General features: G+C 46.5%; 2 protein-coding genes across 2 annotated transcripts in view; both read right to left on the bottom strand.

The window, feature by feature from the left end:
- The window catches only part of LOC122940391, a 1,778,572-nt gene that overhangs the window by 755,441 nt on the left and 996,155 nt on the right, over positions 1 to 26,976 (bottom strand). The gene's annotated exons all lie outside the window — the stretch shown is intronic.
- LOC122940444 (protein phosphatase 1 regulatory subunit 3C-like) lies at positions 143 to 2,922 on the bottom strand. Its single transcript, XM_044297122.1, has 2 exons — positions 2,753 to 2,922; positions 143 to 1,045 (listed from the first exon to the last, which is right to left on the bottom strand). The coding sequence occupies exon 2, from the start codon at positions 1,020 to 1,022 to the stop codon at positions 360 to 362; it is 663 nt and encodes a 220-aa protein (XP_044153057.1). The 5' UTR covers positions 1,023 to 1,045; positions 2,753 to 2,922; the 3' UTR covers positions 143 to 359.

The following is a 26,976-nucleotide window of genomic DNA, read 5'->3' as shown; positions in this document are numbered from 1 at the left end:
GACTTCTTACCAGCCAACCACCCACCGCTGTTGAGAAGTTCCATATATACTAAGTTTTTGACACCCTTGTAGTTTAGAAGCACAGCCCAGAAAATTGAGTCGGGCTACACAAAGTGACTTTAGAGGCTTGTTGGATCCTGGATGTGAACAAACCCTGAGCAAGCAAGACAAGCATATAAATAGCACAATACTGCCAGGCAACCACGTCGGTAAGACTCAGATAGTAGCAGCCTAGCATCTACTCCACAGCCATATCTGGAAAGGTTTCCAGACGCCCTTTTGATCTACAAAAGGAAGGCTGTACAATGACCATTTTTTCCTCCAGCGAACCAGTACTTTTAGGTTCCATTAGACCCATTTTACCAATAGATACCATGTGTATAGCTCCGGCGTTCTGTCTCCTTCTTCAAAACATAATTCTCCCCTCCGTTATTATCCCAATATTCTGTGCCCTGGCACCAAAAGCAAATACAAAACTCAGCCCGCTTGGTGCCCAGAGGAAGCGGAAGTCTGAAAGAGAAGGTGTCCGTCTCCCCTCCTCCATAGGGATCACGTAGGAAAGAGCATGGCAGGTCGTAGTGACTTTTCCAGTTATCATAGCTGACCCGAAGAATAACTCGTTTCTCATACCCAATATTGTGCACACGTACCGTACCGGCCACGGCTGCTCCCTGGACAGCGCATTGCTCCAGACAAACCTGTTGCTGGGTGAGCCTAGCCCGGAAACTGGAATAGTCTCGAGTTGGGGGCTGAAAGTCCAAAGTGTATGTAGAGGTGGAAAGTGGGCGCAGAGCTCTCAACGAAGCCAAGGCGAGCACCAGTGAATCTTCTTCGAAGAGCGGACGAGAGAAGTGACGTACTGTGGTCAGGGCCAGTCCAAGAGCGTCGGCAAAGACTACACCCTTTTTACGTGGGTCTGAAGGGCGAGAAGTTGGAACCAAACATGACTTTGTTGTAGGGAGACGCAAGTGGTGTGGAGGAGGGGGGCTGAGACACAAGCACATGGAGAAGTCGCCAGGCATTGTGTAGGCAGAAGTGAGAAAACCTAGGACAAGAGATGAACAGACATGTTAATGATGCATGCAACATGCAGTAATCACGCCCGGTTTTGTCACCCACATACAGTAAAAGGGGCTACAGAGGGCTTGTATCATAGCTCTGTTCCAACTGCAGTAAGGAGGAATATGAGGCTCAGGATCCCATTCAATACAATGATGCCTTCACCCGGTGCCACTCATTGCCCATACAGTACAGGATTCAATGTATACTTTTAATTCTAACCCACAAAGCTCTCCACCGTGCTGTACCCCCTACATCATCTTAATCTTCCACCCACCCATGTTCTGCCAATGATTTACGTCAAACCACCATAATCCAAATCTCTCACGCCCATCTCCAAGACTTCCCCGCAGCTGCGCCAGTTCTCTGGAATAATCCTGGATAATCCGTTTAACTCCGACACCCACAATTTTAGGTGCTCCCTAAGGCTAGGTCTACACGACGACATTTGTTGCGCAACATTTTGTCGCACAACAATTTTTATAATTATAGTCTATGGCAGGGATCAGCAACCTTCGGCACTCCAGCTGTTGTGAAACTACAACTCCCAGCATGCTCCTTTCACTTCTGTGGGAGTTCAGAGAACAGCCAAGCAAGTGTGCATGATGGGAGATGTAGTTTCACAACACCTGGAGTGCCGGAGGTTGCTGATCCCTGGTCTATGGTGTTGCACTGCGACACGACTGTCGCAAAAAATCCATCCGAGATGGATATTTCTGTGAATGTTGCATATCGCAGTGCGACACCATAGACTACCATTATAAAAATTGTTGCGCAACGCATGTTGTGCTGTAATTGTGCCCTGTCGCGTGACAAATGTCGTCATGTAGACCTAGCCTAAAATGACATTTTTGTGTGACCCATCACATCCCCTAATCTAATTCTTCTCCATTCACCCAGTTTGATATTATTCCTCCGATCATTTCATCCATCAGTATCCACCACACCCATTGCACTCAGCAGCACTACAGAGACCAGCTGGTGAACAATATAGCTTTATTGGTCTATGTCAGCTAACCCTAACTAGCCTATTCTATGCCCCTGTTATGCCAGAAATTTAACTTTTATAAACTGCCAATTAGCCTCTAGGAGCAGGGGGAGTAGGAATAGGCTAGTTAGGTTTAGCGGACATTAGCACATCGCCAATGTCAGCTAGCTTAATAGGGTTAAATCTGGTGACAGAAGCTTTTTAATGGGGTTGGCCCATCTGGGACATTGATATGTCCTCAGTGTCAGATAGGGATACCGGAAGCTACAAGATGGCTCACTGGAAGAAGAGCCGTATTCCCCATAATCACTCCCATCAGAAAAGCATTGCTCACAATTCTATGGACACCATTTCTATCAGACTGGAGGCCATCGAGGGCTTCTACTAGAGTCCTTTAGATGCATTGCCTAGTGGGACATATTTGGGTGCCAGTCAATGCATTTAAAGAGAAAAAATAATCACATCAAAGCCGCAGGTTACAATTTTTTATCAGAGGAACAATATGGGCACCAAATTGCAGATCATATGGGGTGAGGTATTAGTACTAGCCACCTGTAAGTCACTTGCACAATAGGGCACTTTTTTTTGGAAGGGGGGGGGGGGGGGTGGCAATAAAAAAAAAAAAAAATCCTAATATAGCAGCCTGTAGTAGACACTATTCTTCTCAATGAGTTAAAGACATAAGACAGAACACGAGCAACTCACCTATTGCTAGAGAAGACGGGAGAGCCGGTGAAGCTGTGGCCGGGGGTCCACCAGGGGAGGGTCAGGTGGTGCACAGTGCGGATATCCCAGAACAGAGCAATACGTCCGCTTCTTCTCCCACCGGCGCCCTGCGCCAAGTGACCAGCTGTGCTCCGGGTAACAGACTAAAGCCTCTCGGTGGTGTCACGTGATCACAAAGGACTCGTTATTTCAGCGACCAATAGAAACGGGGCTGTCCGTGTAGGGGGCGGGGTTAGCGGTACTGAACCACCTAGAAGCGCTGAGCGTTCACGCTGCGGTTCTGCGTCATCAGTGTGATCTGCACGTGTCCGCCTGGTGCGATCTGTGCGGGGCAGTAATCTCAGATAGATTGGGAGGAGGTGACGCCTCAGGCTGGGTGTCTTTCCACAAGGATTCGCCATTAACTACTGCTCAAGTTTCTTGATTACAGCAGTAACCTAGTACAAGAGTCAGTGCCTCTATAACCAGTGCCAGGGCCAGAGTTCCTACTTTACGGTGCCCCTATAACCAGTGCCAGTGTTCCTACTTTACGGTGCCCCTATAACCAGTGCCAGGGCCAGAGTTCCTACTTTACGGTGCCCCTATAACCAGTGCCAGTGTTCCTACTTTACGGTGCCCCTATAACCAGTGCCAGGGCCAGAGTTCCTACTTTACGGTGCCCCTATAACCAGTGCCAGGGCCAGAGTTCCTACTTTACGGTGCCCCTATAACCAGTGCCAGGGTTCCTACTTTACGGTGCCCCTATAACCAGTGCCAGGGTTCCTACTTTACGGTGCCCCTACAACCAGTGCCAGGGTTCCTACTTTACGGTGCCCCTATAACTAGTGCCAGGGTTCCTACTTTACGGTGCCCCTACAACCAGTGCCAGGGTTCCTACTTTACGGTGCCCCTATAACCAGTGCCAGGGTTCCTACTTTACGGTGCCCCTACAACCAGTGCCAGGGTTCCTACTTTACGGTGCCCCTATAACTAGTGCCAGGGTTCCTACTTTATGGTGCCCCTACAACCAGTGCCAGGGTTCCTACTTTATGGTGCCCCTATAACCAGTGCCAGAGTTCCTACTTTACGGTGCCCCTACAACCAGTGCCAGGGTTCCTACTTTACGGTGCCCCTATAACCAGTGCCAGGGCCAGAGTTCCTACTTTACGGTGCCCCTATAACCAGTGCCAGTGTTCCTACTTTACGGTGCCCCTATAACCAGTGCCAGGGTTCCTACTTTACGGTGCCCCTACAACCAGTGCCAGGGTTCCTACTTTACGGTGCCCCTATAACTAGTGCCAGGGTTCCTACTTTACGGTGCCCCTACAACCAGTGCCAGGGTTCCTACTTTATGGTGCCCCTATAACCAGTGCCAGAGTTCCTACTTTACGGTGCCCCTACAACCAGTGCCAGGGTTCCTACTTTACGGTGCCCCTATAACCAGTGCCAGTGTTCCTACTTTACGGTGCTTCTATAACCAGGGCCAGAGTTCCTACTTTACGGTGCCCCTATAACCAGTGCTAGAGTTCCTACTTTACGGTGCCCCTATAACCAGTGCCAAAGTTCCTACTTTATGGTGCCCATATAACCAGTGCCAGAGTTCCTACTTTACGGTGCTCCTATAACCAGTGTCAGAGTTCCTACTTTACGGTGCCCCTATAACCAGTGCTAGAGTTCCTACTTTACGGTGCTCCTATAACCAGTGCCAGAGTTCCTACTTTACGGTGCCCCTATAACCAGTGCCAGAGTTCCTACTTTACGGTGCCCCTATAACAAGTGCCAGGGTTCCTACTTTACGGTGCCCCTATAACAAGTGCTAGAGTTCCTACTTTATGGTGCCCCTATAACCAGTGCCAGAGTTCCTACTTTACGGTGCCCCTATAACCAGTGCTAGAGTTCCTACTTTACGGTGCCCCTATAACCAGTGCTAGAGGTCCTACTTTACGGTGCCCCTATAACCAGTGCTAGAGTTCCTACTTTACGGTGCCCCTATAACCAGTGCTAGAGGTCCTACTTTATGGTGCCCCTATAACCAGTGCCAGAGTTCCTACTTTACGGTGCCCTCATATAGTGCATTTGTATTGTGCGGCAGTTGTGTGCGGTTCTGCTGCGATACTGCAGGTATATAGAGGGACAAGCGTTATTGGAACAAATAATTTCTACTGGTGTGATATACCAGTCCCCCCCCCCCCCCAAAAAAAAAAACTGATTGAGGCGGGGTGTTATGTACCAATATACTTTCTTTATGGTGCATTTGCGCATGCGCGTACGCGAAAATTATATTGCTGATATTTCGCATTGAAAAAAATAATGAATGGAGATCGCAAATTCGAATAATACATCTGGTATGTCACTGCCCATGTTGTGGGACTATCTGTGCACTTCTAGTAATTATTTCTTGGCTGCAAATATCAGCTGAAGGTTTTTCAGGTTCGCCTGCCATTAAAATGAATGGGACCCGGCGCGAACTTGCGCTTCGCGAACATTTGATCGCGTTCGCGAACTGTCCCGGCAGATGTTCGTCCATCACTATACGTCACACTCGTGTTAAAGAGGTCATAGTGTTCATAGAACCAGTTCTATAGTGCCCACATATATAGTGCTCCTATAACCAGTACTAGAGTGCTCATATATACAATGCCCATATAGCTAGTACTAGAGTGCCCATATATACAGTGCTCCTATAACCAGTACTAGAGTGCCCATATATACAATGCCCATATAGCTAGTACTAGAGTGCCCATATATACAGTGCTCCTATAACCAGTACTAGAGTGCCCATATATACAATGCCCATATAGCCAGTACTAGAGTTCCCATATATACAGTGCTCCTATAACCAGTACTAGAGTGCCCATATAAACAGTACCCGTATAACCGGTACTAGCGTGCCCACATATATAGTGCTCCTATAACCAGTACTAGAGTGCCCATATATACAATGCCCATATATACAGTGCTCCTATAACCAGTACTAGAGTGCCCATATAAACAGTACCCGTATAACCGGTACTAGAGTGTCCACATATATAGTGCTCCTATAACCAGTACTAGAGTGCCTATATATACAGTGCTCTTATAACCAGTACTAGAGTGCCCATTTATACAGTGTCCCTATGACCAGTACTAGAGTGCCCATTTATACAGTGTCCCTATGACCAGTACTAGAGTGCCCACATATACAGTGCCCATATAAACATCAGAAGAGTACCATCCTATACAGCGCCCACATAACCAGTACTAGAATACCACCCTATACAGCCTCCCTTCAATGAGCACTAGAGTACCACCATGTACAGTCGTGGCCAAAAGTTTTGAGAATGACACAAATATTCGTTTTCACAAAGTTTGCTGCTAAACTGCTTTTAGATCTTTGTTTCAGTTGTTTCTGTGATGTAGTGAAATATAATTACACGCACTTCATACGTTTCAAAGGCTTTTATCGACTATTACATGACATTTATGCAAAGAGTCAGTATTTGCAGTGTTGGCCCTTCTTTTTCAGGACCTCTACAGTTCGACTGGGCATGCTCTCAATCAACTTCTGGGCCAATTCCTGACTGATAGCAACCCATTCTTTCATAATCACTTCTTGGAGTTTGTCAGAATTAGTGGGTTTTTGTTTGTCCACCCGCCTCTTGAGGATTGACCACAAGTTCTCAATGGGAATAAGATCTGGGGAGTTTCCAGGCCATGGACCCAAAATGTCAACGTTTTGGTCCCCGAGCCACTTAGTTATCACTTTTGCCTTATGGCACGGTGCCCCATCGTGCTGGAAAATGCATTGTTCTTCACCAAACTGTTGTTGGATTGTTGGAAGAAGTTGCTGTTGGAGGGTGTTTTGGTACCATTCTTTATTCATGGCTGTGTTTTTGGGCAAAATTGTGAGTGAGCCCACTCCTTTGGATGAGAAGCAACCCCACACATGAATGGTCTCAGGATGCTTTACTGTTGGCATGACACAGGACTGATGGAAGCGCTCACCTTTTCTTCTCCGGACAAGCCTTTTTCCTGATGCCCCAAACAATCGGAAAGAGGCTTCATCGGAGAATATGACTTTGCCCCAGTCCTCAGCAGTCCATTCACCATATTTTCTGCAGAAGATCAATCTGTCCCTGATGTTTTTTTTTGGAGAGAAGTGGCTTCTTTGCTGCCCTTCTTGACACTAGGCCATCTTCCAAAAGTCTTCGCCTCACTGTGCGTGCAGATGCGCTCACACCTGCCTGCTGCCATTCCTGAGCAAGCTCTGCACTGGTGGCACTCCGATCCCGCAGCCGAATCCTCTTTAGGAGACGATCCTGGCGCTTGCTGGACTTTCTTGGACGCCCTGAAGCCTTCTTAACAAGAATTGAACCTCTTTCCTTGAAGTTCTTGATGATCCTATGAATTGTTGATTGAGGTGCAATCTTAGTAGCCACAATATCCTTGCCTGTGAAGCCATTTTTATGCAACGCAATGATGGCTGCACGCGTTTCTTTGCAGGTCACCATGGTTAACAATGTAAGAACAATGATTTCAAGCATCACCCTCCTTTTAAGGCCTCATGCACACGACAGTATTTTTTCCACTGTCGGCAAAACGGGGTTCCCTTGGTCCGTGATCCGTGACCGTTTTTTTGTCCGTGGGTCTTCCTTGATTTTTGGAGGATCCACGGACATGAAAAAAAAAGTCGTTTTGGTGTCCGCCTGGCCGTGCGGAGCCAAACGGATCCGTCCTGAATTACAATGCAAGTCAATGGGGACGGATCCGTTTGACGTTGACACAATATGGTGCAATTGCAAACGGATCCGTCCCCATTGACTTTCAATGTAAAGTCTGGAGTCCCCATACCATCGGATCAGAGTTTTCTCCAATCCGATGGTATATTTTAACTTGAAGCGTCCCCATCACCATGGGAACGCTTCTATGTTAGAATATACTGTCGGATATGAGTTACATCGTGAAAACTCATATCCGACAGTATATTCTAACACAGAGGCGTTCCCATGGTGATGGGGATGCTTCTAGTTAGAATATACTACAAACTGTGTACATGACTGCCCCCTGCTGCCTGGCAGCACCCGATCTCTTACAGGGGGCCGTGATCAGCACAATTAACCCCTCAGGTGCCGCACCTGAAGGGGTTAATTGTGCGTATCATAGCCCCCTGTAAGAGATTAGGGCTGCCAGGCAACAGGGGGCAGACCCCCCCCTCCCCAGTTTGAATATCATTGGTGGCCAGTGCGGCCCCCCCTCCCTCTATTGTATTAATAACATTGGTGGCACAGTGTACGGCCTCCCCCGGCCCCCCCTCCCTCCCTCTATTATAATAAGAACATTGGTGTCAGTGTGCGGCCTCCCCTGGCCCCCCCTCCCTCCCTCTATTGTAATTAGAACATTGGTGGCAGTGTGCGGCCTCCTTCGGCCCCCCTCCCTCCCTCTATTGTAATAGGAACATTGGTGGCATCATACTTACCTGCTGGCTGCTGCGATGTCTGTGTCCGGCCGGGAGCTCCTCCTACTGGTAAGTGACCTCCTTACTAGTAGGAGGAGCTCCCGGCCGGACACAGACATCGCAGCAGCCAGCAGGTAAGCATGATGCTTCTACTATTGCTAAGTAACCATGGCAACCAGGACTGCAGTAGCGTCCTGGTTGCCATGGTTACCGATCGGAGCCCCAGCGGTTAAACTGGGACTCCGATCAGAACTCCGCTGCCACCAATGATCGGGGGAAGGGGGAGGGCGGGGTTGGCCGCACACTGCCACCAATGTTCTAATTACAATAGAGGGAGGGAGGGGGGGCCGGGGGAGGCCGCACACTGCCACTAATGTTCTTATTGCAATAGAGGGAGGGGGGCCGGGGGGGGGGGGGCGCACACTGGGCCACCAATGTTATTAATACAATAGAGGGAGGGAGGGGGGCCGCACTGGCCACCAATGAAATTTAAACTAGGGAGGGAGGGGGGTCTGCCCCCTGCTGCCTGGCAGCCCCGGATCTCTTACAGGGGGCTATGATACGCACAATTAACCCCTTCAGGTGCAGCACCTGAGGGGTTAATTGTACGGATCACGGCCCCCTGTATAAGATCGGGTGCTGCCAGGCAGCAGGGGGCAGTCATGTACACAGTTCGTTGTATATTCTAACTAGAAGCGTCCCCATGACTATGGGAACGCCTCTGTGTTAGAATACACTGTCGGATCTGAGTTTTAACAAAGTGAAAACTCAGCTCTGAAAAAGCTTTTATGCAGACGGATCTTCGGATCCGTCTGTATGAAAGTAACCTACGGATCACGGACACGGATGCCAATCTTGTGTGCATCCGTGTTCTTTCACAGACCCATTGACTTGAATGGGTCCGTGAACCGTTGTCCGTCAAAAAAATAGGACAGGTCATATTTTTTTGACGGACAGGATACACGGATCACGGTCTTGGCTGCAAAACGGTGCATTTTCCGATTTTTCCACGGACCCATTGAAAGTCAATGGGTCCGCGAAAAAAAAATGAAAACGGCACAACGGCCACGGATGCACACAACGGTCGTGTGCATGAGGCCTAACAGGTCAAGTCTGCCATTTTAACCCAATCAGCCTGACATAATGATCTCCAGCCTTGTGCTCGTCAACATTCTCACCTGAGTTAACAAGACGATTACTGAAATGATCTCAGCAGGTCCTTTAATGACAGCAATGAAATGCAGTGGAAAGTTTTTTTGGGGATTAAGCTAATTTTCATGGCAAAGAAGGACTATGCAATTCATCTGATCACTCTTCATAACATTCTGGAGTATATGCAAATTGCTATTATAAAAACTTAAGCAGCAACTTTTCCAATTTCCAATATTTATGTAATTCTCAAAACTTTTGACCACGACTGTACAGTGCCTATATATACAGTACTATAGTGCCCATATATACAGTGTCCATATAACCAGTACTAACCACTATATACAGTGTCTATATAAACAGTACTAGGGTGCCTAATGCCCATATATACACTGCCCAGTGCCCATATGACCAGTTGTCACGAGGGTGTCAAGAACCACGCCTGACTCCGTTATACCCGGGGTGAGGAAGTCGGTCAGGTTGCGCGCTCTATGTAAGATAGGGCTGTTTTCCTTATGGTAGCTTTCTGGGTTTGCTTTGCAACCCTTTTTGGCTCACTCAGGGATCCGTAGCTCCTTCTCCTCAGCTGTTCCTTGTCCAGCACTCCCAATCCTCCTTATATTCCTCTCTCACACTTTTCTGGTTGCCAGATATAGAGCTTCCTGCCTGGACTTCTATACTGACCCACTGGAGCTGTGTTGCTGCGTTCTCTGGTTGTTGGTCCAGAACGTTTCCCTCCGGATCCCTGTTGGACCTTTGTGGTCTGCTGTTGTCGCCTACCTGGGTTTATGTGTTTGTCTGTATTGTCTGTCCTCTCCCTGGTGTTTCCCTCTTAGTGTCAGTGGTGCGGACTAGCGATCCCATCGGCCCGTTCACTATCTAGGGCTCAGTTTAGGGAAAGCCAGGGTTTAGGCACGTGATCGCCGCACAGGTGAGGAACCCGTCTAGGGACGTCAGGGCAGTCAGGTGCCAGCCGCAAGGTGAGTCAGGGGTCACCACCTTTCCCTCTCCCTTGGGCAGGGCTTTCCCTTTTCCCTCCCTGTGCGTGACGCCGGTCATTACACCAGTACTAGAGTGCCCACATTTGCAGTGCCCCTATAACCAGTACTAAAGTGCCCAAATATACAGTGCTCCTATAACCAATACTAGAGTGCCCAGTTATACAGTGCCCACATGACCACTACTAGAGTGCCCACATATGTAGTGCCCCTTGTAAGAAGGTACAAGGAATCATCGTGGATGTTAGGTATGTGTCACCGAGGTTCCTGGCCTCAGTGGAGTAAGAGCCGGTTTTTATGTGTCAGCAGCAGTTGCTGTTTGACACCTTGATACTTAGTATGGCTGAAATAACTGATCCAGGACGGCTCTTACTGGGAGTAGTCAAAGTGCTGGGTGGGTGACTACTCCCCATGTTCCAGGCCGTGTTTTGCCAGGCATAAAAACCAGCCAGCACTGCCAGGTGGGGAGGATTACCTCCATCTGACAGTGGAGCTCAGGAGGTCTGTGCGCTGGGATGCGTGGCTTGAGCCGGGCTGGAGGGCTCAGACCCCTGTGAGGGCGAACAGGCCACCTAACGCCTGCTGTGGACTTGACAAAGCAGAACTTCAAACAGGGTGTGAAGTAACACCCAGGAGAAAAGGTGACTGTTTTGTATATGAACTTTTCCTGTGTGTGAACGATCACCAAGCATTGCGATTTTGTTTTGCTTTCACATGTGAATAAACTGATGTTTTGAACCAAGAACTTGTACTTTGCCTCTGTGCTGCACCCGCTAATCCTAACTACCAGAGCCAATCCCCACATTTGGTGAAGGATGATGGCAAGCACAGTGAGGCTGGCGTGAAGGCTGATATATTTTTGGGTTTGCATTTTTGTATGTCGTACATCAAACCAGCTGTATTTAAACCCATGCCCCACGACAAAATGGAGGCTGTTGTGAAGGCCTTCATGGAGGCTAATAAGCAGCAGTAAGTATGGCTGTAATAGCTGATCCAGGACGGCTCTTACTGGGAGTAGTCAAAGTGCTGGGTGGGTGACTACTCCCCATGTTCCAGGCCTAGGCAGAACTTTCAACAGGGTGTGAAGTTACACCCAGGAGAAAAGGTGACTGATTTGTATATGAACTTTTCATGTGTGTGAACAATCACCAAGCAACTTGTGGTTTTGTTTTGCTTTCAAGTGTGAATAAACACTGATGTTTTGAACCAAGAACTTTGCCTCTGTGCTGCACCCGCTAATTCTAACTACCAGAGTGAATCCCCACACCCTATAAACTGCATTAGAGTGCGCCAATAAAGTACTCCTATAAAAAGAATTTTAGAGCCACTATAACTCCATCCTTATAAACAGTACCAAACTGTCCCTATAAAGAGTCCAGCACTAGAGTAGACCACTGGGTAAGCTCATCTTCAAAACAGCAGGCCTTGTGGGTTGTTCCTAAGTGACTAGTGCCTACCAAAAGTGGTCCAAGGGAGGTCAGTCATTGAACTGCCAACAGGGGCACTTTGAAGGGCATGGGGGGGGGGGGGGTGAAATCTAGCCTATCTGGTCCGATCCCACAGAAGAGCTCATGTGCCACAAACTGCTGGTTATGATGACAGCATGCTGTCTATAGGGCAGTGTAGTCACTGACCAGTCAGGGTGTCCATAAATAAGGACCCCTGTCCAATGACGAAAGTGCCTACAATTGCAGCGGCAATCCAGGAAGAACAAGTGGAGGATGGGAGTGGTAGTGACGCTATAAACACTGATTATACAAATGGATCGTAGTGGCAATCCTCACACCAATGCCCTTCTAGGACCATGCAGTGAGAGGAGGGCACACCCTTTCTTCCTTCAGGGCACACTCTTGTATTGGGGCTCCAGCCTGGTGGTGGTTGGAGTACCCCTGGTGGTAAGTGTCTTGGCAGAGTATAAGGCAGGAGTGTGAATAATGATGTAATGGCCACCAAATGGTGATGGACTTAGCAACGAGCAGCACAGTTGGCTCAATGGTTAGCACTGGTGCCTTGCAGTGCTGGGGTCCTAGGTTTGAATCTGACCAAGGTCAACATCTGCATGGAGTAGTACATCTAACAGTATCAAGGCACAGTTCCAAGGACTACAACACAGTGCAATTCTTTCTCAAGCATGATATAAGGATAGCAGCAATAATGGAGGTTCTGCTAGTCCTCTCAGTCTTTCTAAAGTCTCTCTGCAACCCTTATGAGGTTCTTGGTAGATGTTCTTTCCTGGACTGAGGGGTACATAATTAAGATACGACTGGACAAACCTTCTGGAGCTTGGAAGGGTGTGCTACAATATTCCCTCTGACGTTGGCAATGTCTCTATCAGCCTTAAAGGTGCACAATACCTTGCTGACTGACTCCAGTGCATGTTCTTGTAGGTTCTGGACCTTCTAATCTTCCTTCTCGCTTTCTATAGCACTTTGGAAAAAGCTTTGTTCTTAGCTTTAGTTGTCTCAGATATGATGGTTCTTTGGGAATCAGGGTTAATCCTGAGGAGCCAGCACATGTAGGTTCTCTCTGTTCCTCACCTGCCACGGACACTCCCGTGACAGGTGCCAGGAGATCAGAGAGACTGGCAACACGTGGGTTAATCTGACTGATTCCTTGTGGATCTTTTGTGTCTGTGTTGTTTTGGTAATGACCACACCTCTTGCAGGTGTTGTTCATTTGGTCATTTAACTTCCCATATTTTTTACTGCTTACCCCTTCTGGGAGTGCGGTTTATAGCTTCAGTTTCTGGACTCTGGGCTAGCTGGTTGTTGGATCTCGGTTGAGCTCCTGGCGCTGCCTTTGCTCCACGTGAAGTTAAGTGTCGTCTTCCCTATTTGTATTTTGTTTGTTGTATTTCCTTGTCTTTTGTATCTAGGCCTGAGGGAGACTCCTGTTCATCCTTCTGGTAGAGGAATAGGTTATCTCGAATCCTGTCACTATACCAGGGCCCTACAGGGTGTGTTAGGGCTCTAGGTTCCTGTGTATGAACTTTCCTATCATTGAGGTCAGTTCATACTGATAGGTAGTCAGGACTTGGATTAGGGTTGTTCTAGATGGTGACCTTCTCCTTTACCCTAGTTTCCAGGCCTGTTCCTGTTTCCCACCCACACCGCATCTGTGACATTGCCACTAGACTCATGACTGACTAGGCATGGACCCAGTTCCTTCTCCTTGCAACCTAAAGGGGCTGAGTCAAGGTTAATAACCCTGACTTAGCCATACAGTACTATTAAGTAGGCAAATACAACAGATCAGAACATTTCAATATACCGAATAATAATATAACAATCAACCCTTTTGCCTTTACCCTGATCTGGGGTATTACACAATGGGTATGTGAGCCTCAAAACTGGACCATGGAGCAATGGAAGGAGGAGGTCTGGTCTAATGAATCACGTTTATATCATGTGTATGGCCGGGTGCATGTGCTTCTCTTACCTGGGGAAGAGATGGCACCAGGATGCACTATAATGAAGAAGAAGATAAAGCCAGTGGAAGCAGTGTGATGCTCTGGGGACCTATTCACTAACGGCAGGGGCCCCGGTCACACTGCAAAAATGGTCCAGGAATGGTTTGAGGGACATGACAAAGATCAAGATGGTGACAGATTTCCCATATCTGAATATGACCAGTCGTCTGAGGCTACTTTTATATCTGTGGCATTGTGATACGGCCGCCAGTTCCGGCAGAGAATGTCGGGAATCTAGACACAAACCGCAGTGTGCAGTGATTTTTGTCCGGCCAATTCTCTACATTTTTACCAGATCTCCGCCAGACCCTATTATAGTTAATGGGGCCGACAGGCATTCTGGTTGCATCCGGCAGTGCCAGATCTGGAGAATTCTGGCAGGCTGTTCTCTTCTGGAACAGCTGCCGCAGATGTGAAACTAGCCTTAGGGATGTGTTGGGAAATCAAGTCCGATCCATGGATTCCGCACCTCACCACTTACAGGACTTTTGTCCTATCCCTCCACCATTAGTACAATCTAAAGTTTATGAGCAACTTGACTTTGTTTTTAGACTTGGAATCAAGCTATGAAGTAGTGGGGGAGCGGATGGTGTGGATTAAAGGCGTTTTTTCTGTGATTTTGATACTGACGACCTATCCTCTGGATAGGTCATCATTATCTGATCGGTGGGGTCCAACACCCAGGACCCCCGTCGATGAGCTGTTTGAGAAGGTACCGGCGCTCCCGTGAGCTCTGTGGCCTTCTCTCAGCTCACCAAGCACAGTGCCGTACAGTGTATAGTGGCCATGCTTGGTACCGCAGCTCACTTTAATGCAGCTAATGTAACGCCCCAGAGTGGCATTACCACCTTTGCACCTCGCTACTGTCTTTATTGGTTAACCTCATGTCATTATGTGTATTTATTCTAGGTCCAAACACTGTGCATTTTTTTATTTTGCAACTGTTATGTTCACGTGAAATGTGCCTGGGTTACCAGCAGGTGGCAGCAAACAAGGCAGAGCTATAGTTGCATAGAGTGGAGCCTGCTTTTCCATTCTAATCCCCCCCCCCCCCCTCTGTGGTGTGGTAGGCGTGTCCCACTTGCTGCAGGAAGGGTGGAGGTCTAGTTAGAGTTAGTTCCTGCTTACCCCATGCTAAGGGAGGTTGTGTGGGGCCACATCCCTGCTGGACATGCCCAAGCCAGCTAGAGCACCTTCAGCTCTGCTGGATATGGAGGCCACAGCCTGAAGCCTCAGAAGCCAGGAAGTAGAGTTCCCTGGTACTACTTAAAAGACAGACTACCAAGAGAGAAGTTGCAGCATACGGCAAAAGCAAAAGCAAAGTTATACAGTTAGCCTGTAAGTACAGCAGAGCCAGAGAGCAACAGATGTAGCAGAGACGAGTTTGCCTGCCAGAGTTTTAATGCTAAAGCCTGCTGGAACCAAGACAAAGTCTGTAACCAGTTTGGAGAAACGATTATGCTAAGTAAAGCTGTTATTGAACTTCATCATAAGGTCTGGACTCAATTTATTCTTCATCCCCAAGTTAACTACTCCCCTTATTTGCTGCTTTGAAAGACAGCGCCTGGGGTCCAGCGTATCCAGGTAGGCGCACCGTGACACATACAAAACAGTAAGGGACATTGTATACCACTCGGCCATTCCTACACCTGGGTACCACCACAACACCATTTCTTAAAGGGACTCTGTCCCGTTGTTGCTTCACTACAACTGGCGTCACAAATATTTCTTAAAGGGACCTTTTGCCGCCGTCGGACGTTGCACTAAGCTGCACCTAGGCTATGTGAGCGATGAATGTGATGTCCCTGGCCTAGGAAAATGCTGCAGTCTCTTCAAACAGCTGTTCAGGAGGTGTGCCTGGTGTCAGACCCCCACAGATCAGAGGTTGATGACCCATCAGTATATTTTACTCCTAAAAAAAAAACTTTAAGTCTAACCAGTTTCGGCTGTCTAGACCTAAACCAGATTTATCATAGTGCCTCAGGCCGGATGATACATGTGGAGCAGGAACAGACACTTTTCTCTGACTCTATACCAATTATTGGTTGGCTTAGCTTAACACAGGTTTTTACACCAGAATTTTACGCCTTTTTCACGTGAGGTCCCACCCCTTACAGATCAAAGTGTAGAAACCTTAGATGTGCCAAATCTTGGTGGTGCCAAATTGCACCAATTTTTTAGACACAGATTTGGCCCAGACACATAGGTAAATCTGGTCCATTGTGCAACACCTGGTGCCAAAAAAATGGATCTGGATCCTGACTGACCTATGCAGAAAGCTAGATAGAGAGCTGCTAGTAGATAGCGTCCTGCTGGCAGAGGTCACATCATGGGAATATGGGGGGTTCACAGGGAGGGAGGGGAGACCTTGCTGTGATTACTGGCAGGGGGCTGCAGGAAGGGGGTGGATGGATGCCCCTGCTGTGATCACTGGTAGAAGGATGAAGGTCCTGCTGTGACTACTCAGGAGCACAAGGGGAGGGGAGTGTAGGATACTTTACCACTAGAGAAGGGGAGGAAGGACTACATGGTTGTTGGGCAATGGACAAAGTATCAGAGGACATGTAAGGCTGATAGATATGAAGATGATATAATGGCGGTCTGAGCACTATATTCTATCTGCATTGTGATTTGAGATCTACAACTGTGATGATCAGATCATTTTACACATGGACTATCTAGTACCTACCAACACGGACGGAGGTCTGATCCCGCAAGTCACCTACAGGCTCAACCAGCAAGGCTAATTACAGCAAATGCTAAACTGTGTGCATAACGAAAGTGGCAGTAAATTAACCCTAGAGGGCAATGGAAGGGTCAGCAATGGTAAAAATACCGACCATTTTACTACAGGGTTATCCTGTCCGGACCGGTCAGGATAACTGGCAGCTGTCCTACATCTATCTCCTGCCAAAGAAGCTTCACAGGCGGCACCAGGGTGCACAGACATAGGTGAACCGTCCATGAATAAACCCCTTCAAGGCAAAGCCCTTTTTGGGTACATGGCTTAAAGTTATTGGAAACAATACAGCCTACACTTGTAACACAGGAGCTTGCAATCTACTGCTTCCGTATAAATGGTAGAACTTGATATTATCCTCCATTAATGGAGCGATTTACTGACTCGATGGCCTAAGGAGCTCAGACTGACAAGCAGAGCGGCGTCGGTGTCCTTCAGGTCCCTCACAGACGTATCACAGTAGGCTGGGGATCTCATGTAGTTTTTACTTATCTCTCATGTATAATCCAGTTGGTGCACTGGGCAGTAGGGGTGCACTTTAGACAAACATTGAAAACAATCTAGAGTGTTATGCAGAATTTTGCGCACTCCTTTTTAAATTACATGTTCCTTAAGTATTAATACAAAGACCACTGACCATTCTTCTGGTGGGATGATTATTCTGGGCCCCCCACCTCTGAAGAATGGGGAAGCTGAACATATGCTGGCGAGTGACCAACTTAGGCTACTTTCACACTTGCGTTTGGAGCGGATCCATCTGGTGTCTGCACAGACGGATCCGCTCCTATAATGCAGACGATGAGATCCGTTCAGAACGGATCCGTCTGCATTATATTTCAGAAAAAATTCTAAGTGGGAAAGTTAGTCAGACGGATCCGTCCAGACTTTACATTGAAATTGCACCATATTGTGTCAACTTCAAACGGATCCGTCCCCATTGACTTACATTGTAAGTCTAGACGGATCCGTTTGGCTCCGCACGGCCAGGTGGACACCCGAACGCTGCAAGCAGCGTTCAGGTGTCTGCCTGCTGAGCGGAGCGGAGGACAGACGGTGCCAGACTGATGCATTCTGAGCGGATCCGCGTCCACTCAGAGTGCATTGGGGCCGTACGGATGCGTTCGGGGCCGCTTGTGAGCCCCTTCAAACGGAGCCCCGAACGCTAGTGTGAAAGTAGCCTAACACCATTGCCTTATTAACCACCTCAGCCCCCCTAGCTTAAACCCCCTTAATGACCAGACCACTTTTTACACTTCTACACTACACTACTTTCACAGTTTATTGCTTGGTCATACAACTTACCACCCAAATGAATTTTACCTCCTTTTCTTCTCACTAATGGAGCTTTCATTTAGTGGTATTTCATTGCTGCTGACATTTTTACTTTTTTTTTATATTAATCGAAATTGACCGAAATTTTTGCAAAAAAAATAAATTTTTCACTTTCTGTTGTAAAATTTTTCAAATAAAACTACATTTCTATATAAATTTTTCTCTAAATTTATTGTTCTACATGTCTTTGATAAAAAAATGCAATAAGTGTATATTTATTGGTTTGGGTAAAAGTTATAGCGTTTACAAACTATGGTGCAAAAATGTGAATTTCCGCTTTTTGAAGCAGCTCCGACTTTCTGAGCACCTGTCATGTTTCCTGAGGTTCTACAATGCCCAGACAGTACAAACACCCCACAAATGACCCCATTTCGGAAAGTAGACACCCTAAGGTATTCGCTGATGGGCATAGTGAGTTTATGGAAGTTTTTATTTTTTGTCACAAGTTAGCGGAAAATGATTTATTTATTTTTTTCTTACAAAGTCTCATATTCCACTAATTTGTGACAAAAAATAAAATTTTACATGAACTCACCATACCCCTCACGGAATACTTTGGGGTGTCTTCTTTCCAAAATGGGGTCACTTGTGGGGTATTTATACTGCCCTGGCATTTTAGGGGACCTAAAGCGTGAGAAGTAGTTTGGAATCCAAATGCGTAAAAAATGCCCTGTGAAATCCAAAAGATACTCTTTGGAATGTGTGCCCCTTTGCCCACCTAGGCTGCAAAAAAGTGTCACACATGTGGTATCGCCGTACTCAGAAGAAGTAGGGCAATGTGTTTTAGGGTGTATTTTTACATATACCCATGCTGGGTGAGATAAATATCTCTGTAAAAGACAACTTTTCCAATTTTTTTTATACAAAGTTGTCATTTTACAGAGATATTTCTCTCACCCAGCATGGGTATATGTAAAAAGACACCCCAAAACACATTTCCCTACTTCTCCTGAGTACGGCAATACCACATGTGTGACACTTTTTTGCAGCCTACGTGCGCAAAGGGGCCCAAATTCGTATGAGTACCTTTTAGGAGGGCATTTTTAGGCATTTATATTCCAGACTTCTTCTCACGCTTTAGGGCCCCTAAAATACCAGGGCAGTATAAATAAGTGACCCCATTTTGGAAAGAAGACACCCCAAGGTATTCCGTGAGGGGCATGGCGAGTTCATAGAAGTTTTTTTTTTTGGCACAAGTTAGCGGAAATTGATTTTTTATTTATTTTTCTCACAAAGTCTCCCTTTCCGCTAACTTGTGACAAAAAATTTAATTTTACATGAACTCGCCATGCCCCTCACGAAATACCTTGGTGTGTCTTCTTTCCAAAATGGGGTCACATGTGGGGTATTTATACTGCCCTGGAATTTTAGGGGCCCTAAAGTGTGAGAAGAAGTCTAGAATATAAATGTCAAAAAAATTGTACGCATTTGGATTCCGTGAGGGGTATGGTGAGTTCATGTGAGATTTTATTTTTTGTCACAAGTTAGTGGAATATGAGACTTTGTAAGAAAAAACTAAAAAAAAAAAAAAAAAAAAATTTCCGCTAACTTGTACCAAAAAAGAAAATCTTCTATGAACTCACCATGCCCCTCAAAAGTGATCTTTTTATAGCGCCGCAGTGATTTTACGGTGTTTTTGCAGTGATCAGAAATAAATAATTTCTGTCACTGCGGTGGGGCGGACTGAACGCAAGTGTGCGCACAAGATCAGGCCTGATCGGGCGAACACTGCGTTTTTTGTAGAGCCTATAGAACATGTCCTATTCTTGTCCGCAATTGCGGACAAGAAAAGGCATTTTCTATATAGTTCTGGCAATGTGCGGATCCACAAAATACGGAAAGCACATTGCCGGTGTCCGTGTTTTGCGGATCCGCAAAACACATACGGACGTCTGAATGGAGCCTTACAGGGGGCTGATCAATGACAGGGGGGTGATCAGGGAGTCTATATGGGGTGATCAGGGGTTAATAAGTTACAGGGGGGTGGGGGGTGTAGTGTAGTGTGGTGATTGGTGCTACTTACAGAGCTGCCTGTGTCCTCTGGTGGTCGATCCAAGCAAAAGGGACCACCAGAGGACCAGGTAGCAGGTATATCAGACGCTGTTATCAAAACAGCGTCCGATATACCTTTCAGGGGGTTAAAAAAAATCGCATCTACAGCCTGCCAGCGAATGATCGCCGCTGGCAGGCTGTAGATCAGCTTGTTTGCCTTCCGATCCTGTGAACGCGCGTTCACAGGAAATCTCGCGTCTCGCGAGATGACTCGCCGATGCGTGAAGGAGGAACAAATCGACCGCCACCAGAACGCATCCCTGCGTTAGGCGGTCGTGAGGCAGTTAAAAGCGTCAGCCCAGTCTGAGACCACCACATCCGATGTATCAGGGGTACTCACCTGGCAAACCACAGTCTGAATCGGGGATTGAGATGCCAGTGTAGGTCTAATAACAGAAGCAGAACTAGTACTAGGGTCTGGTGTAGTGTCTGGACACTGTGCACACTGGTGTCTGGAAGTGAAGAGAACCTGGGAGTATATACCGTATATTCTTTTTGTCTTGCCTGGGGACTGAATTTTAGGAGCAGTTCTGGTTAATTTTTAAGGGTCATCCATGTGCTGTCCGAATATGGGCGGCCTTTCCACAAATGATAGAATGTGTCCTATTCTTGTCCATTTTGCGGACAAGAATAGGCATTTCTATAATAGGGACCTGTAAAAGTGCAGGATGAACACGGCCATTATCTGTATTTTGCGGATCTGCAGTTGGCTGGCTGGAAAATGGCCGCGGCCATATGCACGAGGCCTTTTAGTGATCTGGTGTCTGAATTAATTTTATGGATATGGTCTGACATCTGATTAATTTTAGTTGTCTGGCCTGAGGTCTTAATTTTAGAGGGTGGTCTGGCGTCTGACCAGGTCTGGTCTAAGGTCTGATTCACGTTAGGTGGTGGTCTGCGGTCTAAATTTAATTTTGAGAGCCTGAGATAATAATCAGGGGTAGTCTGGGTTCTTAATTTTAGGGTTTGGTTTAGAATGTGAATACATTTTGAAGGTCTAGTCTGAGGTCTGATTAATTTTAGGTGTCTGGCCTAAGGTTTTAATTTTCTGGGGAGGTCTGGGGTCTGATTTAAGCCTCATTCACACATCAGTGTTTTTCACGGACGTGTGCTGTACGTGTTCTCCATTGGAAGCCTTATTGCAAGAGAATATGGGACCTTAAATGAGGTACCGTACAGAGTTTCTACAGCTCTGGACAGCAGGAAGGCCATGTGTACGATGCCTTAAGTGTCCATTGTATTCCAGTTCGGGACGACTTGTAAACAACGTGTGCAGATTATAGCCATAGGTCAACTGCTGCCTCCATTGCCCCCCACCGATTCATTGTTTACTGCAGTGTAAAGATACTGTATAATTGTCTTGCATGGAGTTATCACCAATGCAAACGACATAGGTGCAGTTGCTTTCACTCTAATTTGCAAATAAAAAGCAGCAGAAACTGCCTCCTGCTTTAGTTTAATAGAAAGCTGTGATGTATAGTGATACTGCCCGTACTGAGAAAATCCCTTTTAACTCAGTATTACCTGGATGAAAGTCATATCTAGTGCTGGTTGACAGGACTACACCCTCTATCCAGGGACAGGAGGACCTTGTGCTTTTTGTTATCTACTTTGATGTAGGAGGAAAAGACAAAAATGTTTGGGTCAGTTCCAGATCTTCGTTGCATGTACCAGTTTACACCATCCATGGTCATTAGGAATAGGACCAACTTTTAGCAGAGCCTTGGTAACTACAGAAGTGCATTAATGGTACCTATGTCTTAGTTATTAAAGGGGATGTTCCAACATTTTTGTCTATCCTGTGCATTATTTCTGTGAGTTTGTCCTCTAAGACCACCACCATTCACAAGAACGGGGGTCTCCGACTCCACTATGTGAATGTAGCTTTAGTGGGCATTTCTGTCCACCACTCCACTTCTGTGGGACTGCGGAGTATGGTGCTCAGCAATATCCAGCAGTCCCATGGAAGTGAGTGGCATGGTGGTCACACATGCACACTTTGCTCCATTCACACAGGGGCCTCGGGGACCCCCCATTCTGGTAACTGGTGGTAGTCCCGGCGGATAAAATCCCAGAGATCATGCATTTTTATACCCTGTGGATAGGTGATACACGTTGTTCTTGGGTCATCCCCTTTAAATGTCATGAAGGCTGTGTTGATTTCTGGTGACCATATGAGGAAGGTTTCTCCAGAATGTCTTGAGTTTGGGTCTTCAGGCTTCTCGATAACCATCTTCTCAGTGGTTCCCATGATTGCATCCATCTTGCTTTTTCTTTCTGCTCTTCCATGCAAAATTATCTTTCCAAGAATACCGAATAAAAACAAAAAACTACTGTATTTCCTACTCTTGAAGTCTCTCACAACACCTTCTCCATTTCTGGTCAACCTTAAATTTTGAGAATGAGTAAAATCCTTGAAGTTTTCCCAGGGTGCTGCAGTAGTTATTTGGTTGGTAGAAATAGAGTTGGTCACTGTGTCCTTCTCAACTTTCATTTCCCACCCCTGCGATTATTTATTGCCCTCTCCAGTCTGTGACAATGGCCGGCTCCTATTGACACAGCTGTTCAGGGAAGCCTGAGGAGCACAGGATTTAGCACATGCTGTGTGTAACTGTAGGGATAACACAAAGTGGTCAAATGGGGCCAGATCTACAAACATGATGTCACGTCTGCTGCAGAAACCAGCAGCAACGTCTCCCCGTACCTTTTTATGTCCTCCACTATTGCTTCGTATGTTTTACAGATTCTCGGGCCTATACTCTACAAGCTAGGAGACGTCTCCGTTGTCTTTGTGCCGCATTGTCAACAACATGGTGCTTCGCACATGAATGGCTGCTGCTGGTGCATAGCCTATCCCATGTCGCCTGCTCTCCTAATAGCCGGTGATCCCTATTAATCACAATTGTGCCGGGCCCTTAGCTAAATGTATAAGCCTTCTAAAAGCTTGCAGATGCCAGGATACCATAGAGGCCGGGCACACCATTAGCTGTGTATTGTGGATGCCTGCATAAGGGTCTGCTCAGGTCATTGCTACAACTACAATTCTGAGCTTGGCCTCCCATTCAGTAATTATCTGACAAAAGGAAGGAGACGCTCATTCATTGCGCATTCTCTGGCTACAGGATGAGAAATCTGCCAAGTGAGCCTGAGATATGGGGCTCTACGTCAAGTAAATTCACCATCAGGAGTTAGGTAGCCTGCATGCTATTAGTTGGGAGAAACCATAGAAATGTCACACAAAAACTAAAAATCTTTGTGTTTTGTGTGCTTTTTTTTAGACGCCTTTCCAAAAAAATTCCAAAATCGCCATTCAAAAAGGGAAAAACACCACTAATTAAAAAAGGTATGTGCGTGCATTTTTACTGGTCTTTTTTCAGTGGCCGACCAAATTCATGTGTGAAAGGGGCCTTACCCTTACATGTGATATCAAGTCTAAACAGCCATTTTGAGCCTAGAAATCCTTTCTTCTGTAATACTGCACTAGTGGCTTTAGGGCATGTTTACACATGGAGGGTATGCTACAGAAAATGTATAGGGGTTACTTAATAGATCCTGAGACCACCCCTAACATTAATTCAGACCCCAGACCAACCACTAAAATTAAGATCTTGGGCCAGACCCTTAAAAATTAATTCAGACCCCTATAATTAATATCTCAGGCCAGTCACCTAAAATAAAGCCTGATTCACACGTCCGTGTCAAATCCGTGAACAGGTGGTCAGTGATGCACGTGATGCTGTCCGTAAAGGATCCGTGTTGGGTCCGTGTGTCCGTTTTTTGCTGCCCGTGTTGCATCCGTGTTTCACTGACACTGAACAGCTGAAAAATAATTTTCAAAGCATCTCTTAATGATGCATGAAACACGGATGCAACACGGATGGCATCCGTGGTTTTCACGGACCCATAGACCATAATGGACGTGATGGATCCCTGAACACGGACAAAATAGAGCATTAATGTCGTTTGCATTGGTGATAACTCCATGCAAGACAATTATACAGTATCTTTACACTGCAGTAAACAATGAATCGGAGGGGGGTAATTGAGGCAGCAGTTGACCTATGGCTATAATCTGCACACGTTGTTTACAAGTCGTCCCGAACTGAATTACAATGGACACTTAAGGCATCGTACACATGGCCTTCCTGCTGTCCAGAGCTGTAGAAACTCTGTACGGTACCTCAGTCAAGGTCCGATAAGACTTCCAATGGACCAAACCTCATAGATTTCTACCACCAGAAGAAAAACTCTGTATGGTTCTATAAACAACATGGCTGTCCAAGGGCTATCATTGAGCTACTTCTATCCAGGGTGCATTAAAGCCTATGTCCACCTTTGCAACGGTTTTCCTTTGTCCCACTACATCTAAAATGAAGGAACTTTGCAATAGGTTTCATTAAAAAATTTCCTGTGGTTTTGTTTCTACAGCTGTTCTCCGGATTATGGGTCTTCATGGTAATGACTGCAAACAAATTCTGTGTAGTATAATCCTGCAGTCTAATTTGTCCCATACTTTGTGGTAGTGTATGTTTGGCAGTATGACTGCGGGATCTGACTACACAGAGCTTGCTTGTTGTCTGTTACTATGGAGACACCTAAGCTGGTCATAACCATTCCATAAATGTCGGATGAACCTGTTATTTTTGAGCTGGACCAACTAACCATCTAAGTGTAAGAGGGCCTTCTAATTTACCCCCAGCGTCAGATGTTGGATTTGATATGGATCAGGTAGATGGATTGTCCAACCCTTTTGTTTTCAGGGAGATATACTGCCACCAGAGGTTCCTGGCAGCACCATTCTCCCTACATACTGGTTCATTTTCCTCAATAAATAAATGACCAGGTCTAATATTTTGGACCAGTTTGTTTTTTTGATTTGGTTATCTTCATCTACTTTTAGGACGTGAAAAGCTGATGTCGTTTTAGGTCAAATTGATGGAGAAATATAGAAAATTCTAAAGGGTTCACAATATTTTTTATGCATCATTGTATCTTGGGAGTAGGGTTGGGCGATATCAAAAACATTCCTACAATAACGATATTAAGAAATGTATCGCGATAACAATATATATCAAGATAAATACTCATTTAGAAGAAAAAACACTTGGGGCTACAAGGAGATATTATAGTGTATGGGGGCAACAAGGGGACATTATATGCTATATGGGCTGGCCACTGGGCAGGCAGTGGGCCACAAGAGTCACAGGCCCGGGTGTACAACCTTTATTTATGACACCCGGCCGTTAGGGTCTCTCACTCCTCTTCCCCCCACCTTGGCTTAGACATTGGCTGCTGACAGACTTTGCCCGCCTCGCTCCTGTGATCGGTCGATATCTGATTCCGACATCAGTCCTCTGTGGGCAGAGACTTGAATATGGGAGCGAGGAGGAGCCTGGGGCAGATTTAGAAGCGATCAACGCACCTGACCGCTCCTATGACGTCACCAAACTACGCAATATCGCACAGTAATAGCGCAGTATACCAGTATATCGCTCAACCCTACTTGGGAGTCCCCCAAACAACAAAAAAGTGCTTGTAGATGCAAACTGAGAAACTACTATATGCTCTTTTAAGACATGGATGGACCACCGGTGTCTGATCGGTGGAGGTTGACACCCAAGGATGTGCTAGGCTGCGCCACAGGCTTGCAGGTCATCTCCATTGACTTGATTGCGGAGAAGTAGCAGTACCAGGTACACGTACAGTGTCTGGACAAGCAATGAAGTGGCCAAACGATTGATAGCTGGACTCCTACTAGGTTTTTTTTCCCATGGAAAACCGCTTTAATGGAAAAGTTCAGATTTTTTTAATACTCCTATGGACAGGACAGCATGCCATTAGAATGTACCAACTGTAAGAAAATGGAAGGTCATGCATAGCTATTGGGATGGCAGCCTTCTTACTTGGGATATTTGTTAGTAACGTATGAGCATATGCACAGTCCTGAGAGAGCCGCCTGATGCAATCGGTTCATTTGAGGTCCAGAGGTAAATGGAAAGAATGAGACAGGAGCCCGACAGCTGCCGCTGGTGGTGGAGGTTACAGAGTCCAGCTGATGCAAGGCCCGTCGACATATTACATGCCTGTGAACTCAAGGACATTCACATTCCTCAGGGCTAAGACTTCAATATGCCGTCCAACTGGCTGCAGAGTGACCTGTTACTACCCGAACCACATTGCTATCATAGATCACACCTAACTGTGGCCAGTCATTACACCCCCCACTCTCTATACACTGCATGCAGCTTTCAGTCATTGCTCACCAACACCCTTTGTGAAATCCAGCTGTCCTTTGCCAACCCCCTGGGGGACCTAGCATCATATAACCACTGACACAGTAATAAGACTCAATTCTAAAGAAAGGTCATTTCCAGTAAGATAGTAAAAAAGAAAAAAAAGAAAATTGCAGCGTCAGAGTTTTTTTGGGCCTCCAGCAGTCGGGTCCTGATTTAAAGTGTTAAGAAACCTAAAAAATTGCCTTACTTTTTTGGAGATGGCCCCGTTAAACAGGATTAGCGGCAATGCTACGGTATGTTGGTAACTGCTGCCATGGGGCAAACTCATGATGCAAAAAATGCAAGCGGTAACATCACAGCACTGCAGAAAGTGTTCATCTCTGTCCATTCACCCACTCTTGGGTATGCACACTTTTGCAACCAGGGGCACATGTAAAAGCAAGAGCGCTCATAGTAACTTGCAGGATGGGACAACACACAGGGCCTTCTTGTGGTCTGTAACTGCGGACACAAACAGGTCTGCATTGGAGCAACTGACCCAAAACAGTCGTTTTTTTTAACGCCTTTGTGTCCACCAATATGACTTTTTACTTCGGTCACTAAGGGGCCTTAGGTTGTGACTCTGTTTTTTTTTTACAGCCCGTCTAAGTACTGGATGGGTCTCCCATGGGAGTCAAACTCCTACTCCTGCAGAATCGCTGATCTGGCCAGTTTAACCCATTACATGCCGTGGAAAATAGCACCTGTGGCATGTAAGTGGTTACAGAGGAAGCAGACTCCCTCGGTCTTCCATCGACACCACATATATAAGGTG

The sequence above is a fragment of the Bufo gargarizans genome, chromosome 6 (assembly GCF_014858855.1).
Source record: "Bufo gargarizans isolate SCDJY-AF-19 chromosome 6, ASM1485885v1, whole genome shotgun sequence".
Lineage (NCBI taxonomy): Eukaryota > Metazoa > Chordata > Amphibia > Anura > Bufonidae > Bufo > Bufo gargarizans.
Note: the sequence above shows the minus strand (reverse complement) of the source record. Positions and strands in the feature narration are given on the sequence as shown.